We start from the raw sequence: 21457 nt of genomic DNA on the forward strand, positions 1-21457 counted from the left end.
TGACAAAAGAAATTAAAAATAATTTATCAAGAAGAAAACAAAATAAGACGTTTAAAAGGTGCAGTGTGTAATATGACATCATCAAGAAAGTTCTACAAAGTTCTAGAATGCAACACTCCCTGGGTAACCCCAACCCTTTAGAATAATAACAGAAGCTACAGTGGCCTTCAAGAACAAGAACAATTCTAAATTTTAAACAATGCACCTGATGACATTCCAACTATGACACTTTCAAGATGGCGGCACTAGGGCTTGGTCCAAAATATGCAGAAATATGGACATATATGAGACCCTTTCGAAGGGAAAAAATAATAATAAAAAAAAAAATTCAGCTATTATGCACTAAATGAAATGTAATTATGGATATTATAATTACTTTCTACAAAATCTGCTAGGAAATAAAACCCAAAATTCTACACACTGCAGGTTTAAGAAGTCTGGAGAAAAATCTTTGGCACAACAGATTAGAAGGCAATGACAACCCGGGTCCACCTGGGTTATTATCACATTTAAAGTCCCTTGTGTCGACAGAAAAACACTCTGCTGATCCTCCCTCCACACCAATTGATTATGGTTGTGCTCCTTAGGCACTTTTACTGACTCTTGTCTTGACCTTCACTGATTTATGGTTGGCCCATGTGCAGCTGCTGTGCAAGTTAATGACCCACTCAAGAAAGACACTGAGAGTCTGTCTCTTTTGAAGAACTGGCGCTATAGCTTAACAGCACTTTACATTATTATGAATATGAACTAGCGCATAGCATCTTGTTAGATAACCGCTAGAGCCAGTGTATAAAATCGCTGACATATTCCTCCATGTCGGCGTGTGCGGTGCAAGTGAAAGGACTTGAAAAGGAATAAAAGAGAGCAGAGAGCCAAGTGTTTAGGTTCAAACATTTTTTATATATGCCCTTTTGAATCAATGAAAACTGCTGATACAGTATGAAGTGGTGAAGCATTCCCAATGGAAAGAAACGGCCCTCAAAGTGAATAAAACCAGCGCAGCTTGAGGAAAAAAATTAATGTGTGCTGTGCAGTCTGTAAAACAAGTGGAGCATAACTCTTTTTTTTAGTATGGGTTGTGTGTTTGTGTGTGTGTGTGTGTGTGTGTGTGTGTGTGTGTGTGTGTGTGTGTGTGTGTGTGTGTGTGTGTGTGTGTATTTGATATGGTCAGATCGATGTATATACTATAAATCAACATGGGAATTTCAACAAGCAATGGATCAGCCCTGATTTATGCGTTTGTTCAGTTTACACACAAACCGACTCGAGATGGAAGGACTGCGGTGGTGAGCACACTGTGATGATGTCCCAACAGTTTGGAACTTATTAAACTCTGATCTCAAGCTGAGCTGACCTTTGTGAGCTCAGCCTCTGGCATTACGTTAGTATTTGTCCCGTAACTAGAGATGAAGACTAATTTAAGACACAGCATGTTCTTTTACTCTGCCTGAACAACAAGATAACAAATCATATACCTGTCCAAATTCTCCCCAACCATTTGTCAGCAACATACGGACTGTAGTGTATAGCTCCGCTCTCTCAGCTTGTCAGTGCAAACAGATTGTCGCTGTGCATTAAGTTTCAACATAACTCCTGAAAAATCTCGACTGCTGTTTGTTTATTTGTTTCTTTGTACTGCATTTGCCATTTGAAACTAGTTCACCTCATGAGGACCTAAGGGGACATTTTTTTGTAAATTTTGGATACTTTATCTGGTCCACACTTCTTCAAAGGGGTTTGGTTAGGGTTATGGTAAGGAAGTACAAGTGTGCTTGACTCTTTGTGGTTATGTGTGTGTGTGTGTGTGTGTGTGTGTGTGTGTGTGTGTGTGTGTGTGTGTGTGTGTGTGTGTGTGTGTGTGTGTGTGTGTGTGTGTGTGTGTGTGTGTGTGTGTGTGTGTGTGTGTGTGTGTGAGAGAAAAATGTCACCTCATAGATGTGGAACTGTGACTGGCTCCTGGACATTTCTCTGTAGCTGGTGCTGAACTCGCCGATAAAATCGTGGCTGCAAGAAAAAAAAACACAAATTTCTACCAAACTGAGAAGAAAAAAACACTCTATCTATAGGGACCTACACAGTTTATGGTAGTGACGTAGTGTAAGAATAAAGAATGAAAGAAATAATACATAATAACAGTAAAAAAAATTCCAAAGAAGTTCAGATTTGATTAACTTCATTGTAGTGCATTCACATTATCTGTAAAGTGTTCTTCAATGTGCAGGGGAAAATTAGGGGGTATCATTAACGAGCTCCTTAGTAACCGGCGGCGTGGGCGTAGCAACCAATTTCATAATTTCATGGAGATAATCAGCGCGGTTGGATTCAGACAGGGTCAGAAATGTATGGTCGGCTCACGGGTAGAAAAATGCCCCTGAAGTGTTAAAGAAAATTGCCAGATACATTAACTATTAAAGGGCGAACTGCAGCCCGTGGATACTGGGAATTCAGACGCTTAGGAAGATAAACACTATCTTTATTCCACTTTATCTTTAAGTTTGCTGTCAAGAGAGCGTTCTAGGATAATCAATAGTTAATGTATATGTAAAACCGGTCCACTTAGCAGTTATCAGGGTTCCCCACACAATTTTACCGATACATTTTGAAAACTTTTCCATGATATTTTGCCCAATTTCCATAACCTTATTTAAGCCTGGTTCACCATCATATGGCTCAATAATGAAAATATTGCTGCATTTATCTTGAGCCATGTGGTATATGTGTTGTGTAAAAAAGCCATACATTATTAAACACACACATAACCAGGCATTATTTTTGATAAGCGAACACGGAAGATTTCAAACGATAGTAACTCAAGAAAGTATTTTGCATAATGTTAGACATGTTTTGGAATTTAATAAAACATTTTTGGACACTGGCAAATATTTTTGTAAATCAGTTATTTCCAAACCATTTCCAGGTCTAGAAATATCAGCGTATACTATCAGGTGGAAACTGGTATTCTTGTATGATTGAATGGAATGTAGGATTACTATATAAAGAAACAACACAGTCACCATGATATATAGCGCTCGGGTAAGTACAACATTACTTTACCCCCGGATCTTGTTGCAAATGTAAGTGTTTTTTTTGTTTTCATTCACAGCGGTAGGTCAACAAGATAATGCTGTTTCAGATGGATGGAGCATCATAACAAACAATGCATTTCGCAGACAATATAACTTTAAGACAGGACACAGGACCGGATAAAAAATAAAAAGCATTGTTCCCTCACCCTCCATCTCTGTCCCAGTCGTACACTTCCACCTTTATGCTCCTGTGAGGGAAGAGAAGAGGGAACCAGAGGAAAATCCCATTAAAAAAACAATTAGCAGCAATGATTTACAGGCTTTCTGTCTGAATAGATGGTCGCTGGTCCGTGGAAGGCTGGGGTGGAGGGAGAGAGGGAGGGAAGGAAGGGGGTCCTAAATAACGCAATAAGGGATGTCACGAGGCAGCTTTTTCATGGTCGCTATCAGTATACCCTGGTGTAACAATAAGAAAAGAAATGTAAAAGGAGAACTAGAAATAGAAAAAAAGAATTAGGAAGCACTGAGAGAGCACACAAAGCACCACTAGTGTGAAAAGCAATCTCTAAATGTGTACTGAGATCTGTCAATGTGTACAGCAATCTGCAACTGCAATTTCAAAAGGAGATGTGGTTTTTTTCATGGTTTTACTTTAGACTTACAAGATCACGTGTAGGTTTTTTACATTGGCAAAGCAAATCTGGGGATTTCCGATCTATACGCTTAATGAATCTTAGATGTCTGTTGATGCAGTATAACATTAGCTAAGTTTAGCTTGCTACAGCATTGCTCCAAGTCATTGGGAACACTCTTGCGTTGCCTTGTCATAGTAGTATTTACAGTAGGTTTTTTTTGCCAGTTTATTCAAGAACTTGTCAAACTTTCATTAAAGAAAAGTTTTTTCCTGTGTCTATTGTTCTGCCAATCCTAGCAATGTGTCAAAAATATATCAGGTATTTATTTATATGTCAACATTGCATCAGTGAAACAGGAATGAGTGAAATGTTTGTAGGATTCCTACGGTCTCACACTGTACCTGTCATAGTCTCCGTTACACAGCGCCTTGACTGGAATCTTAAACGCCTGCCACACTGGATCCAGAGTGTTCTTCACCACTTCTGTCTTGTGGCTGATGGTATACCTGTGAGACACATACAACTACATTAACAGATGACACATTTAAATGAAAGTCAAACTAATGTAATATCTTGTAACCCCTATTTGTAGTCAAACATGACGTAAACATGTTTTTTTTTATGTACTGTCAATAGTTCTGTGCAGGACATTTCAGGGAATTTTCAGGAATGCTCCTTTTCATCTCAGCCGGCTGACAACACAATATATGGGCGATCTCCATCTACTGCCATCGTGAAAACAAGAATTATGTAATATATATTTCTCTATTTTGGTTTCGGATTTCTTCCCTAAGGAGAACACAGCACAAGTAATTTAGCAGATTTGTATGCTGTACCAGACAATATAAAAATTGCCATTTATTTAAGTGGACTTCAAAGAGCAACCCCGTGTGCACCATGTCTCTTTGTTGTTATTAAGGGGGAGAGTAATGCTTGGAAGTATTTCCTAAAGCATGGTCCTTGGATGAAATAACCAGATTCCATTTCTTGTTTTTTTAATTTTTATGTGGCACCTAGTCTGGCTCTTTTGTTGGCGTGGCGGCGGGCTGCTGTTCCACCCCGAGGCTCAACATTTAGGCTGCATCAGTAAATACCCAGCTGCAAACAGAAAAAGATGTCTGTCTTCGCTTCCAGAAGAAGTCGACTTGAATAAAAGCGTCTTCGGGGCAAAGACACTGCGACCTCAGCACACACATACATTTCACTTAACTCCATCTGATCCATCCCTTTTATTTTCCCTCTTGTCACCTCTGTCCTATTTTCTCTGCTCATCTCCTGTGAACGGCTGGACGGCATAAGTCATACATACGCACACAACACCAAGAATTACGTAACATCGCATAGGCAATTTAGACCCTATATCACATAGTGTATAGGAGTGAGTTTTTTGGAGCATGAAAAGATCACACTAGTCCTATATGCGTCCCAGGAATGTTTGTATGTGTGTGTGTGTGTGTGTGTGTGTGTGTGTGTGTGTGTGTGTGTGTGTGTGTGTGTGTGTGTGTGTGTGTGTGTGTGTGTGTGTGTGTGTGAAAGTGTACATGCCTCTGTGTAAAATTGAGATAGCTGCTTTTGTTCATTGAGTAAATTGATGTACGAAAACACCAAGGGGGGGAAGATGCCTGTCAACTTACGATCCGTCTTCGTTACTGCGGTAAAAGACGAGGAAAGGATCGGATTTTCCAAAGAAATCCTTCTTATCCAGCTTGTTGCCACAGAACTGCAGCATCACCGACTCCTGAAATGAAGGGGGTTGGGGGGGGGAGGATATCAAAATATAGACGTTATAAAGCCTCCGGGCTTATATACATGACTTTGCCAATTCATATCACAAGTGATACTACAAATTGTATTTTTATGAATTTGAGTTCAGGGAGCGGATGCTACAAGTCACGCTGAAACTTGCTTAGTATTACCATGATATTATCTTCAATCTTTAATTAATTATGTGAAGGGGTTACGTGCAATTAAATGTTTGTAAGTATTGTAATTAAGAATTAATGACATTGAATTACTTAGTGTTCTAGAACTTCTAGTTTTTAATTAAGCGATTAGGGAGAGGACTGAGAAAAAATGGATGTGAGACCTTGCCAGCTTCCCTGACGGCTCCGATACATTCTGTCGTATTGTATACCTGCCAGGAGTGAAATTGGTGTCCCTGCCTCTTTTTACAATGGCTTTTCTCTTCTCATACTTTGTCGCAAAATGACTTGCCCTTTGGTTTGAACCACACAATGTGACAGTTTAACGTTTTCACCTGAAAGAACTGCTCTCAAGATCTTGAAGTGATGCATCTATACAGGGTGGCAGAAACCCCTCCAAAACAATGAAATGGACCCAGAATGGCATGGTACTTATTTTCTTTTTTCTTAAAAGTGTCTTTGAAAGAAAAAGGGTTTTGAATGGCCACAGTGACAGCCGGCCTTATCACAGTTCAACATCAAGAGAGTTTTGAAATTAAAACCAGTCCTCTCCCTGAATGACAAAGATGGATTTTTTTTTTTGCCAACATAAATAAACTCCAATCCTCCTGTTTAAAATAACATAAGTTGTTGAAATAAAACACAGTATCTTAGATACGCTGATAAACTTAGATTTCTAATTGATGCAAAATTGTGGGTGTTATAGCAACACTGGTGTTTAAAACAGTAGATTCATTACAGCAGCACAGTATCAGTGCTATCATTAACTAAAGTTAAGTGTGGGGGGGAAAGTTTTAGCAGCCTTGTAATAAATCCAACCCTCATAAGGGCAATAATGTTCACGTAGTGTTGATTCAACAATTGCACACTATGATTTATGCTGTTCAATTGTATTGAACTACTGTATACTGGGACTTGTTTCTTATTTTATGTTGCTATACTTTTAATAAAAACCTGGCTAACAGTATTTCTAAAAGTGTTTTTCATTTACAGTGTTTGGGGTCCCTTGCTGGTTAAGGCTGATAACTTTGACAACCAGAAAGTTGGGCTAATGAGAGGAAAGTATCTTAAGAGTTTGGAAGTTTACCCGCGAATAAATCAACAAGGGGAAAGAAACAGACTCTTACCCTGCAGTTGCTCAGCTCCTCTGCTCTCACAATGATGCTGCCACATTTCTTCCCAGGGATCCCACTATGAAAAGCAAAAGAAAAAAAAAATACACCCTTTAAATCCAGACAGCAGAAAGCTTGGCGCAATGGGTTTGTTAAAGAGTATAGGACTATGGTTTGAAAACCACAGAGTTCAAATCTGTCTGGGTGGTGTGACAGTAATGTAGCGTAAACCTTATTGTATTAACACGTTATACAGTATTTACTATTATGGACCATGTGTATATACAGTAACTCTATATGCACTTAACGACTGCTCGAGCTTTTTGATTTTTGATTATTATTCATTGCCTGATTGTAAAAAAAAAAAATCAAAAATCATGCTGAATGAAAGCTTTTGTAAAATAACATCCAAATAATGTAACCACATCCAGTGACATTTCAGCTGCAATGTTTGTTTACATCCAGAGCTGGCGAGGCGTAAAACATTCAGCCAGTACAGCCAAGGGAGACTGACCACTAAAAATAGAGCAAACGAATGGCCACAGACTCCAGGCCCAATTCAGAGGGAAGACAGTGTGTGTGGTGGGGGTGGGGGGGATAAATTAATTTTGCTAAGTACTGTCCAGTAACGGGTGAGAGAATCAGAGAGAGAGAGAGAGAGAGAGAGAGAGAGAGAGAGAGAGAGAGAGAGAGAGAGAGAGTCTACAATACATGTGACACACACTGCCGTTCTTTGACGCACAGGGAAGAATTCAGTGATATTAATTCAGGGGACAGATAGAAACATGGCAGAGAGAGGAAGAGAAAGAGAGAGAGGAAGAGAAAGAGAGAGAGAAAGAAAGGGGGAACAAGAAAGAGATGGAGGAGTGGATGAGGGGCTGTTAAGTGAGGCTGTAAACATCACCACAGGGTTTACACTGATACAGGGTCTTACACTGCGATAACCTGTTGTGCTTTACATTTTACGACATGTTTTTTGTTTTTGTTTTTACAAGTGCCTACATATGGAAAACACTGGAAAATGACATGTTATATTTATATGTAATTGTAATTGTATTGTAACAGATGATCTCGGGATACATGAAGCATATTATTCATAGAGATTTAAGCAACATGCAATGTGCAAAAATGCTACCTTCTCACAATGGTAACACAGATGTTTTACTCTTGCAGCTAGATCCATTTCTGCCAGAGGAGCCTATATACTTTGGTCACTCAAAAGCAGCAGCAACAACAAAGTCAATGACAGATTTCTGCGACACAGGCTGACAGTCTATGACAGTTTCTTTTCATTCATTTTGTATCATACACAAAACGTGACGTAATGGTACAATGGAGCATATTGTCATCTCAGTCGCTCTCTGTGTTTTTGTGATCCGCCTCCACTCGACTGAGCAAACGTGTGATTCTTTTGATGCAAGATGTGTTTTTTTTTTATCCTGTGTGCGTTTCACTAGGAGGCACAATAACACACACACACACACACACACACACACACACACACACACACACACACACACACACACACACACACACACACACACACACACACACACACACACACACACACACACACACACACACACACAACACGGTTGTACAAACACATCTAAAAATATCTTCAAATAAAATAAAATAAAAGGAGTCAACCTGAAACAGATCTGAGTGAATAACTGCAGGCAGAGAGGTGATTGCATAACAGGGCAACAGCAACACATTCTTACATCATATTCCATGTCATTCTTCAGCAGGCCCATTCAGCTGCAAACGCTCATTGATTCATAAATACACACACGCAACACACACACACACACACACACACACACACACACACACACACAGACACACACACACACACACACACACACACACAGAATATGTCAGGTGATGAGGCCAGGGTTAGCATACTGATGGCTCGTTGCCTCAGGAAGAAAACAAAAGCAACAACAAAATTGTGCTCTTCAGTGACTCAGGAAGATGCTGCAATTCTGCTCTTTACAAAAAGAAGTGTCAATGGTCTTTCTGAAAAGCTGCTTTTGTTGACGATATGTGCATTTCTAACGGGTATCACATTTCTACTCTACTCAGCAAACGAAATAAACCATGCTCTTTCAGCAATATTTCTCCGGAATTTGACAAAAATCAAGCATGTATTCATAGGAAAATGTGTCCCTGATTCTTTCTCTAGGCTTTTGGTTATGGCTTCAGCTCAGTTTAAGCTTCTTGGGAATTGGAGCAGGGATCTGAAAGCTGACACTCTTCCCTTTGGGTGAACTGTCCCCCTTTTCACTACACGCTGTTTACCATCTCAACATGTTTACAGTCCGTCATTCATTAGCCTGCTGCTGTTTAACTATTCATTCGGCCGATGGAGACAGTGTTCCGCTTTCATCAACATCATGGCTCACTTTCAATGGCCTTGCTTTCACTTCACTTCAAAAGACAAACACTGGCAAGAGATCTTAAAGCTATTGTGTGTAACTTCTGTTGCCCCCATTAGGAATTCAGAGTAATTGCAACAACACTGTCGGCGCATCTACATGAGGTTAAGTCTTCGATGGTCGCGCATGGATTTTATACTTTCTGATGTACGTCCGGGTTTTTTTCTTAGCAGTAGAATCAACAACTGGAACATTTCACATTTGATATTCATTTATATGAAATAGCTACGCACTATAGCTTTAAAATAACCTGCCAATTTAAAATATTGCCCACTGTATGGAGCAGAATCTAAAATCAAAACATGATCCCAAACTGTTTTTTTTTTTTTTATGATAGTGGATCTCCAATTAGAGCGATTAAATACAAGCCTTTCGCCCTATTGCTTTCAATTACGAGTGTCTCATTGAAACGGCAGTGGAGTGTGATGGTTTGTTTGTTGGTGCGTGTGTGTGTGTGTGCAGGGTAACGTGTGCTACTTACATCAAAGGTTTTTCCAAGCGGCTTCCCAGGGAGCCAAATATCTCACCTAGCGTGCAGAAGCCCTGACCCAGGAAATCCTGCATCAAGTAAACACATGAAACAGAAATGAAGAAGAATACAGAGAGGGGAGGAGCAGAGACACATTCATTATGATATTCTAAGTAGTTCTATATCTGGCATCATGTTACATCATGCTAAAAAAAAAAACAGTTCATTATATATAACATATCATTTCAGTCATTTTCCGGGATGAAAAAAGGAGATCCCGGCGCACACTGCTCTTGCTCAGCATCAACTATTATTAGTGTGTTTGAGTGAAACACTCTTGAAGAAGGTCAAGCAGGACTGAAAGGTTGGTTCTTTGAAAAATGGTGACGATGCACACTTTCATCTAAGTGCATTTTTATCCAGCGCACCTGGCATTTAAGCTCGCAGGATGTGTGAATATACTGTACTTGTGTTAAAAAGTCATTTTGCGAGAGACATCCGGTTTGTGTGATTTTCTCTTTCATATGCGGTGATATAGTGAACCGAAAGTCTGTTGGATAAAGCCATTAGAGCTGCAACGATTAATCGACAAATCAATTGTTAATCGATTATTAAAATAATCGTTAGTTGCAGCCCTAAAAGCCATCATCAATCACCATCAGTCAGCAATCTTGAGCTCTGCCAAATTATAAAGGGCATTTTTCTGACATGTATTGATTCGTTGACAAGTGAATCAGCAAATGAACCTACATTAAAAGTAATGGTTAGTTGCGGCCCTCCTGCCACTTTCTCATCAAAACAGCTTTTTCAATCAAGATGAAACCAGTAATGTGATTAGCCTTCTAACAGATCAGCAGGGCACACACAGAAAGAAGAAAAAGAAAGTGCTCCATTAAAAAGAATGCACATAATGTAAAAGCACTGTAGAGGAACATGGGACCACAAAGGAAGGATTGGAAAAGCAACTCCTCATGGTGTTCAGTGTTTCAAAAACGTTATAAGGACATTTAAAGTAATGTTTTGACGTTGAACAGCTATATTTTGCACATGCAGCGTCCTTGTTGATCACTGCAGGGTGACCACGGGAGGAGCGGGTCAGCAAAAAGAGCAGTATGATACGGGGCATGAAAAAATACTGTTTACAGCAGAAAAGATTGTTCACACTGAGGCCTGTATCAGTGTGTGTGTGTGTGTGTGTGTGTGTGTGTGTGTGTGTGTGTGTGTGTGTGATTGGCGTGTGATTGTGTATGTGTGTGTGTGTGTGTGTGTGTGTGTGTAAAAGTGCTTGACAGATGAGCCGTGTCGAGTCCGGTGGGCAGAAAGCTGCTCCAAAGATCTTTGCCGGTGCTGAGAAAATGTTTCTCCCCCCCCCCCCCCCCCCCCCCCAGCCGAGGTCTCCAAAACAAAAAAGCAGTGACAAAAAATACGCTGTGACCTCCCCATGAGAAGAGTGCCGTTAGCAAGCAGCCGCAGCCCAGCGCAATGCTACTCCACGCTTTGGAAATCTGTGGCCAGGGGCTGAGGAGCTTCAGATTAACAGGCTCAGTGGTGGCAGTAAAACACAAAGGTTAGGAGGGTATCTCCGAGTCACAAAGATCACAGCTGCTCAATTCAATAAGTCCTGTAATACTTCTTGAAGTCCCTCTGGTCGCTATGGCCTCCTATACACCCTGATCCTGAGGTCATATCAAGTATATTATTAGCCCAACACTTTGAACATTGTAATAAAGTTGAGTATGTGACAAACAAAGCCATTTCAAATGTTAATATCAGAGGTCCTCAAGAATAACACAAGATGTGTGCTTTTCTATTAATAGTCAATTTAATGAGGGGAATAAAAGCTGGCAGTAAAATCCTGACTACTTTGGCAAAGTCGTGAAGGAACAGACAGTTATCTTGATAAGTGCCTCCAAAGAGAGAAGCCATTCCCCTGCCTACACTCCTATTTAAATGAATGAATAATAAGACTTGAGCGAATGGCAAATGGATATTGGCATGATATCCATTAGAAAAAACCAACAGGGGATAGAATGAAGAACTGTGCACAGGGCCGTGACAAGCGTGTGTCAGGCTGAAAAAGCAACATCCACTCTGCCTGACAGTAAACAGGATCCTCCCCCGTTAATTAAATCCATACTGTACATTCTCTCTCTCTCTCTCTTGCACATCTTCCCCTGCAGCCATATCAGCTCAAGGTATATGTATGCTAAACCATATGGCACGGGCAAAACATCTGCTGTGATGTGGGAGAGATGCAGGGCGCATCATCAGACGCTGCCACCGAAGCTGCCAAGAGAGAGAGATACTACTAACTGTACTCGGGTATTTTATTTCCCCCTCTTCTTCCATTTATCTAAAGGCATGCGACAGGGGGGATGGACTGTGTGCCCCGGACAATGGAGCCATGACTGCGTGCCAGATCTGTAATCCCACACATCTACGGCCACGACAGGGCGCAACCAAGCGTCCTCAGCCTTCATGCTTCAGAGTGAGTCTCTAAATATACGCTCACGTTTGCTCTCAGTCCAAAGCCTGGCGGGGGCACGGCGCTGAGGGTTGGGGGGGGGGGGGGGCTGAGAGAGAAGAACTCCGCCTGCAGTTGGCAATGAGTGGTATGAAGGCAGGAAGCAGGAAGTAGGCTAGAGGGAGGGAGATGCATTCTGGGTAATAGACAGATCTGGAGCAAGTTGGGATGGTGCTGGAGGGTGGTGAAATGCTACGTTGCAGGTTTCATGATTTCCAGATGGAGGTATAGAGCTTGGCCAAGGGAAGGCAGACTGAGGAGGGTTAGAGAAAAACTTGAATCTATACAGTCCATCACCCACAGTGACAGGAGGGCACGCAGGATGTTCGCAAAACACTCTAATAAAGGAATGACGAAGCTGATATCATCTCATCTCCTAATCAAAGCCTGTCAGCTGACAGACAGTTGTCTCAATACATTTACAGTAGAATATCTTTCCCATCCTCTATTTAATCATTTTGATGAGCTACTATATCTCTCCCTCGTGAAGTCGGTGCTGAATGCCCAAAGTTATGAAATGTTTTTATCTGGATGTTATTTCTTTGTTCAATTCCTAAGATCTCAAATTACCCAGACAATCAACATATCAGTCGCTAGTGCTCATAACGATAAGTTGATCAGTAAACCGAGAGAATATTCACCAACAATAATAAAAAAAAATAACAGGCTTGTTCATCTGAATGTGAATAATTTGGGAAAATAGTCAAACTCCTAAAGTATCCGAATATAATATTTTAACAAAAAATGAAAGAAGCGGAAAAAATATCATTAGAGTTGATGTTGAATTGCAAGGTTGTTTCTGATTTGTGTAACAGTGTTGGTAGCAACTAGCAAGTGCTGACATTTCTTACGATGAAACATCTAAACAAACCACTTCGCTTTAACTTCTTGAAGTTACTGTAATTGTATGGGATTGTGAGCATTAAGTTTCATAACTTTTCAGACCAGGCGAACAGGTCAGAAACATGTCTCAGCTACTTTAAACTTCATTGATATGGGGTCAGAAAAATCTATTCTTTGTACATTTTCTCTACACGATCCTTTTGGTTCCCGTCGTGACACTCTTACCTCATGACATTCTGACTCAAATCAGGCTGCAATTGTACTGGAAGCGTAAACATTTGGCTGTGTAACAACTTCCATGAATGCCACCACTGATTGTTGAACAGCTGTGTGGTGACAGGGACACTCACGTGTTTGGAGAGGTTGTCGCTCTTGCTGTCCAAATCATACCTGCAGAGGAGAGAAGAGATGACATGTCAGAGCAAGGGCACCTGTTATACGCTAAAAGGTTTGAGACTGAGAGGCTGCCAAAAATAACAAATGAGTGGGTCTATGACAAAAGCCTCTCTCTCCCCTCGTCACTGTACCATTAATGCAGGGGCACTTTTACCCGCAAATCAGTATTTCCTAAATATGAATTGAAAAAAACTGAATTCCCTATGAATATGCATATAGATGGATGGATTGAGGATGGATGGGTGGATGGGAGAACGGACAGATAGATGGATAGATATAGATGGATAGTCTTGCCGTCAAGTTGTTGACTGTATATTCATTTTCCAGCACAGCAGTCATTATATTCTGAGCTACGGACTAGCATAGTGAAATCCCCTGTACGTGTCAACATACTTGGCCAATTAAGTCGATTCCGGTCCCTCATGGTGACAGGACAGTTGGCTGATCTCTTGGATGCCACTTCGGATCAAACTTCAGTGAGTAATGCATCTCACTGCTCTATTCTAGCATTTTCATTTGCATTGGACCAAAACAGAGTGATACAGTGTTTGATTGCTTGCATGTCTTTGCCCAAGCTTAGAGGAATGATGCATCTCGTCGCTGCATTATCACATTTTTGAAAAAGAGCCATCACGACAACATTTCTATGAATTTGCACAGAATCAATTATTTCCAAATGTTGAGATTTTGCATCTAAAGTTCAGCTAAATATAAATCCGATCCTAGATACACTGACTTCCACTTTGCAAGTCCAATGGAATTTTGGTGTGTTAACTGGAGGCAACTGTAAAGAATAAAACAGCGAGAGGTATATTTTATCCATTTGTGCAAGCCTCAGTTATGTAACTCTGCACTCTGACCCTCCTGAGACTTGGGTTAAAAAAACATGGCAGAACATTTCTGGGAGGAAATGGGCAAAAAAATATTTAGCTTGTTAACATTGCAACTTGGTAAAAGCATCTAGGTTTGGCTGCTTTGTAGGATTAAGTGCAACGCTTTATTTCGCACACTACATTTGCAAATTTGAAAGTGTCCAGAGGAAATCACACCATAATATAGTCATCCTTCTGTTACGTGCAATATCAGACTCTGATGCAGTTTTGACAAAATGGTGTTCACAAAGTTTTATCATCATCTATTTTATCTCTGCTTATCACTGCAATAAACGGGTACTACTATCATTTACCATTGCACTTCTATAACATTTGTAATGGAATACTAAAAGGATAATAAATCGAGGCAACTGAATCCAATACATAATTTTCATCTTGCTGTTGCAACTGTTGCAACATGTTAGCAATAATGCAACTCAACAACCAACGCTGGGAGATTTAGGCATGCTATGGTATTAGCAGCTAATGTAGCCTCGGGCAAAGATGAAGAGCTAAAGAGGTCTGGGAAGGTCGCTAATATCTAAATCCACAGATCCAGATGTTTTTTTATTTTTAAATTTGTAGTCCTCGTAGTGACGAATGACTTGAGGCAATTGGAGTGGAGTTCCCCTTTTAGAACACACAAACAACTTCTTGCTTTCCACCCAGCTTCTAGCAGCCAATTTGAAAATGTACTTTATAGATATTTGACTTCCACCTGACAGCACTCCTGGGTTTACAAAATATTTGTTAGAAGAATTCAACAATCATAGCTTCTCCCCCGGCTGACATACTTGTCCATCCTTTGCACTGGAGCATTCATCCAAAATCCTCAGTAGCAGCTACATCACCCACACCATGCGAACCACACGCCTCACCGGAGAGCCATTTATCCAGCTTTATTTACTTCCCACCATAACCCGTCACCTTCCTGGGTGTCTCAGGTGTGTGTGTGTGTGTGTGTGTGTGTGTGTGTGTGTGTGTGTGTGTGTGTGTGTGTGTGTGTGTGTGTGAGTGTGCGTGCAGTGAAGTGAAGTGAAGTGTGCAAACTGGAGAGGCTAAGCTTCTCTTTCTACAGACAGCATGCCATGTACGATAAGGCATAAGGGCTAAAACCGGGAGCCACTGTGTGTGTGTGTCACTGCAGGAGGCGGCGAGGGGTTCCGATACAGGAGCTGTAACTAATGTAGTTTCCATAAGAGCGAGGGAAAACGCTGCTGTTACGCAACGCGCCGCCGGCTAAATGCACAGGTGCGCCTCATGTTCTATTCGCCCCCTGCCTCTGTCATTCCCAAATGCTCATAAATGATTCATTTAATCTTTTTTAATAATGAGATCCCAAACCGAGAGAGGGAGGGAGAGAGAGAGAGAGAGAGAGAGGAGGAAAGAAAAACATACTACTGATATACTGTAAGATGATTTAGCTGTACATCTTCACACACAAACACCTACACACACACACACACAAGAACATGTCCCAAGGCGCCTCGTGAGTGCACATTTGCTCCGTGTGGTTGGATATGTGTGTACGTGTGTGTGTGTGTGTGTGTGTGTGTGTGTGTGTGTGTGTGTGTGTGTGTGTGTGTGTGTGTGTTTATGTGGATGACATCACACTCTGCATAGGCACTGGGCCAGACAGGATTTCTCTTGGTCCTGTGCTGTCTGTCTGTCTGTCTGTCTGTCTGTCTGTCTGTCTGTCTGTCTTGCTGTGGGGGGGAGCGGCTGCTTTGAGCTTGGTTTGAACTGAGCAGCAATGACTAATGACGACACACATAAACAAGACGGGGGCCGGAGAGAGAGGAAAGGCAAACTGCACACGACAGCCCACTGACACTGGAGCTCGGTTTCCTAACAGCTTTATGAAACCTTCATAAGGCCTTTACACCGAGTGATACAAGATGTTACACAAATGTTTTATTAGCTCACATTGTGGGCTGTAATCGGTCTTGACAGTTTAGTCTTGGACAGGGTAATCTGCCTAGAACACTCTGATATAAATGGAAGGGGAATAAGGCACTTGCCAATTTTTAGGCCAATTCGCTGCTTCGGACTTTGAATTCGTTTTGCATGTTGCCTTGGACACAGTCAAATATATACATAAAGGGATATAAAATGATTGTTTATGAGCAGGGCTGTACGCTTATTGTTTTAGGTGGTAGCACTGGTGCTAGCAAGCAAAAAAATTCAGTAGCACAAAAATAAATTTGGTATGATCGAAAACTTGCATAACCTTAACCCTTGCATTTCGCTCTAATTACCTTTGAGCCTGTCATCTTGGTCTCCTTTGAGATTCTCAATTAATATTATATCCTAGTGTGTGAGGTAATAATTGTAGAAGAATGAATAGGGGTGCACTGATTGCAATTTAGACAAAAGAATCTAACCTGCCAATTGCAATTTTTGGCTGATTCAGACTTATTTCTCCCCATAAAAATATAAAAATAATATCTATATCTATGTATTTTGTGTATATACATATCATTATTATATTAATAATAATACACATTTTTAGAAAATGTCCTTCTGTTAAACCAAACTTTAAAACATTAAACATAGCCTATTAAATAAATAAGTATACATATTGGTACAATTTAGGATAAATTAAATAGGTTGTTGTGAATGTGTTGGAAGTTGTTCTTCAGTGGCTTATTGTGTAACTTACACAAAGTTTGAAATAAGTTATTTCAAACTTTGTTTAAATAGACTGTTGACTGCTCTCTGCAGCTGAATGAGTTGCCTTTCTAGCTAGACCACTGCAGGGCTGTGAAGCGCTAATTTCCTGTTCTTACCGGCTTCAAAATAAAAGTCAACTCACGTTTGGCTAGCAACAGTCTTTTAACGTGAAGGCGCACAGGAAATGTTCTGTTTGCACACGCGCTAACTTAACTGCGGTAATCTCCTTCAGGTTATTACCGTTGGTGAAGTTTTTATACCTAGAATCGCTGCACGAGCACAGATCCCGAGGACACATATCTTTCACCAGCCAAAGTGGAGGTGGACTCAATAACTTACATGCCTAAGACTCATTTACCCCCATTTGGAGTGTTAATGTAGAGCCCTCTAAGCCAGTGTTAACTTTGGCAGCAAATTCTGATTTAGTCTTAGTTGGTTCCACAATCTTTTTTCTTTTTTTCTTTTTTCTCCATTCGTCCCGCCCTAACAGGTTCGTCTAGTTCCTATTCGTAGACTATAGTGTCAGTTAAATTAGTCTCAGTCTTCGTCATCACATCTGCCTTTTTATTTAGTTTTTATTTAGTTTACGTCCGTGAAAAAGGTTCGTAGACGAATATTTTTCGTCATAGTCTTAGTCTACGAAATTAACACTGCTCTAAGCAGTGTTTTGCAGCGCTCTTCTGTGTTTCAAAGACTCTCTCCTCATTATCCACTAGCACTAGTGCGAGTGGAATTGTATTCATCATCGCACATGATCAATTTCAGTAGCAAATGCGATCAAAACTGTCGCACTGTACAGAGTGGAAGTCAGGCTGGTGGAGGTAATGAAGGGCTGTGGGAGGAGATATAGCAAAAAGACTGCCAGGCCTCAGGACAGAGGCTGAGGAGAGCACAGGAGAAACCACTGCTTCTGTAATGAGAAATGTGTGCATGTGTGTTTGTGTGTGTGTGCATGTGCATGTGTGTGTGTGTGTGTGTGTGTGTGTGTGTGTGCATGTGCAAGTGTGTGTGTGTGTGTGTGTGTGTGTGCCTGTTTGGGAGCAAATGTGTGCTATTTGGGGATTTTTTTCTTGTTCTGAGGGCAGGCGTGTGTGTGTGTGTGTGTGTGTGTGTGTGTGTGTGTGTGTGTGTGAGTGAGAGGGTTCAGTCAGGGGGGCAAGCCCTGTCCTCGTTGCGACTTATCATCGAGCCATCCGCCCAGAGGGCAGTAGTTCGGCCTGATGCTCACTCTCACACACACACACACACACACACACACACACAGGGGCCATGAAGGGAGTCGGACGGGCTACTCACAAACACACACGCGCGCGCGCACACACACACACACACACACACACACACACACACACACACACACACACACACACACACACACACACACACACACACACACACACACACACACACACACACACACACACACACACACACACACACACACACACACACACACACACACACACACACACACACACACACACACACACACACACTGTATCAATCTCCATCCTTTCTCTCCACTGCAGCTCACGTTTAACATCTTGCATGATAATCTGGCCAAGTCTGCACCACCTTCCTCAAGCATAGGGGAATACTGAATATTGTTCATGCAGATTGTAAAACATACACAATGAAGGCCCGCCCACACACACACACACACACACACACACACACACACACACACACACACACACACACAACCTCATGTCATGTACACAAAATATCGCTCCAATTATTCATACTTTCCCTTTCCAAGCACACAAAAAAGCTCAACAGGCATTGAGAGAAAAGCAAACAGACCGACACACACACACACATTTTAGTTGACACAGTATATACATATTGATACAGCTTAATACAAATGCACTGCTCTGCTTGTTGCACACACACTGACACACACACAACCACGGTCTTCACTTTCACTGTAACTTCCCACAGCTTGGAAGCAGCATGTGGCCCAGCTGACAGGCCAAGAAGTAAACAAACAAAAGAGCCGTTCCATATTTCATGAGCTATCATTGGAATATACAGGGAATACAGTATGTGTGAAGCCGGAACACAATAGGGAACAATACAGATTATCATAACTGCATGGACAGATCAACTTTAGGGGCTATACATGAGCAATAGGACTTTTTTTTAACAGCATGGTGGTGACCCAAAATAAATATGTATCTGATGTGGACAGAAGAACATCATTATTGTATTTTTAGCTTTTACCTTACAGCCACGAATTCAAGAATTGAATTGCCAATGACTAATTGTTGCCAATGACTAATTGTTGCCAATGACTAATTGTTGTACATATGAAAAATCTGAAATCTTGAATTTTCAGAAAGTTTGGGAACATCCAACTTTTTCTATCTGCGAGTGTTGAGTAATGAGTTGCCTAAAACAACACAAACTCATTTATTTCTCGAATATTTGTAAAAACACATTGCCAATTAGGTTTAGGAATGATACTACAAGTTAATTTGCTTGAGGGTCGAGAGCATGACGGGGCCTCTGTTGTCCCCTGTGTTAGCCCTGTGACAGTCTTCTGTTATAACAGAGCAGCTTCTATTTAAAGGGTGCTGTCTGAGAAAAGCTCTGAGCTGACCCTGGGATACCCACCCAGCGCTTAAGGCACTTAATTAAAGTTGCATGATCAACTGTGTTAAAAGCAGCACTTAGGTCTAAAAAGATTAAGACCGAGCAATCTCCTGCATCTTCTGTTGAAAGGAGGTCATTTGCTACTTCTATATAAAGGGCTTTTTACTGCCCTGCATGACATTCTAACACATGATTAAAAATGTATTTATTCAAAAAACTAAATTTAAAATTTACTGAGGGTCAATTGACCTCGGTTTTTATCCCTTAAACATATTTCACTAATTTTTCCATTAACTTACCACTTTGACAAACGTGTATTTTCAATGGAGTCTGAGGTGAAATGACCAATACCAAAAAATGAGTCATTATCATCACAAAAATGACACGTGCATGATTCACTGTGTGCCACTTGGCCCTATTTTGTCTCAAAGCATTGTGTGAACGGGAGGAATTCAGATGGAAATGCGGGTGAGAGAGTGGCATGAAAACGTGTCTTTTATTTAAAAGGCAGAAGACTTACATCTCCCTTGGCGCACAACATGAATATTTTAGTCTTTAACTCAACTTTGCTCCACACAGAGCAGCACTCTCACCCACGCTTTCACAACCCAAACACATACTCTACACACACACACACACACACACACACACACACACACACACACACACACACACACACACACACACACACACACACACACACACACACACACACACACACACACACATACTGTAAGTTAATTATTGACTTACAGGTCAAAGCGTAGATTCTGCCTCTCCTCGAAGAAATAGTCCAGGATGAATTTTCGGACAAAGTCAGGGTTCAGGGTGTTATCTATGACTTCTGTTCTGCCAAACTAGAAGAAATGAAATAAGAAAGGTGATGTTTGAATACTGGCTGCAAGACTTGTTCAACAAAAACTACACACCAGAAAAACCCACAGTTACCAGAAAAATAGACAAACTGTATAATGTAATACATGTTCTACACTTCTCTCACTAATACCAGACTGGTTTAAGTTGAAAATGTAATAGTTGTGTCATAGCACTCTTTGTTCAATTTGAAAATCTAAATATGTTAAAGTAGCTCACAAACATTGTGACAAAAATGAACAAATCTATGAACAGTGTTAGCACAGCAACATCCTAGAATAATCCATAAGTTAAATTGCTTCAATTAACACCAAGTTACATTGAAATGTGTGTTTCCTGCATATCCCCCTCCCCTGACACCACACTCCAGAGGGAGTCATTGTGGAGGGTCAGCCATAGTACAGGGCACCTGGAGCAGTGCTGGGGTTAAGTGCCTTGCTTTATGACACAATGGCAGAAATGGTGGGCATCGTAGCTGTACTTCCAGTCACCACCTGCTTTACAACTAACTGAAAGTACTGCCTGCACATGGCTGTTACGTGACATAACGGTGTGTTAAATGTGATTGATCCAACAGGCTTTATAGCCTTATTTATAACATAGCAATGCCCTGGACATAAAAACAGAGATACTAGCCCTGATCTTATCATTCAACAGATACAGTAAACTGGCTCTCAGGCCGGCACCCAAAAACTCATTGTATTCCTTCATATTGAGAAATGACCTTCTGAAATGCTGCACCGTGGCCATACAAGCTAACTGGGAAGCATTCACCCACCACCACCCCATCCCTGTACTCACCTCTCTCCATTCCCTGTTGGCTATGCCTTGGGTGTACAGCACACAAACTGTTGAATGAGGAAACAGAAGAGAGAGAGGGTCAGAACGGCTGAAGAGTATTTAGCAGTGAACAAACATTGCTTTTGAAGTCCGCTGAGAGCGTGTTCTTTCCCCAGACCCCCAACATGAGAGGAAAACTCCCTAATTAAATGTCACTAGAACTTTGCCTTGGAGCGAGATGATATTTCAGAGAGGGCGTGCGGAGGACGGGGGGACGGGGTTAGCGAGTGTTG

General features: G+C 41.1%; 1 protein-coding gene across 1 annotated transcript in view; it reads right to left on the bottom strand.

The window, feature by feature from the left end:
• The window catches only part of LOC307250944 (copine-8-like), a gene marked incomplete at both ends in the record, with an annotated part of 51507 nt that overhangs the window by 13348 nt on the left and 16702 nt on the right, over positions 1-21457 (bottom strand). The window contains 9 exons of the mRNA XM_080028223.1: positions 1932-2007; positions 3236-3277; positions 4066-4170; positions 5299-5402; positions 6714-6777; positions 9621-9697; positions 13326-13365; positions 20265-20368; positions 21186-21232. Coding sequence (XP_079884349.1) covers positions 1932-2007; positions 3236-3277; positions 4066-4170; positions 5299-5402; positions 6714-6777; positions 9621-9697; positions 13326-13365; positions 20265-20368; positions 21186-21232 — 659 coding nt within the window. The remainder of the gene's footprint in view (positions 1-1931; positions 2008-3235; positions 3278-4065; positions 4171-5298; positions 5403-6713; positions 6778-9620; positions 9698-13325; positions 13366-20264; positions 20369-21185; positions 21233-21457) is intronic.

This window comes from Ammodytes marinus (assembly GCF_949987685.1).
Source record: "Ammodytes marinus genome assembly, chromosome: 5".
NCBI classification, from domain to species: domain Eukaryota; kingdom Metazoa; phylum Chordata; class Actinopteri; order Uranoscopiformes; family Ammodytidae; genus Ammodytes; species Ammodytes marinus.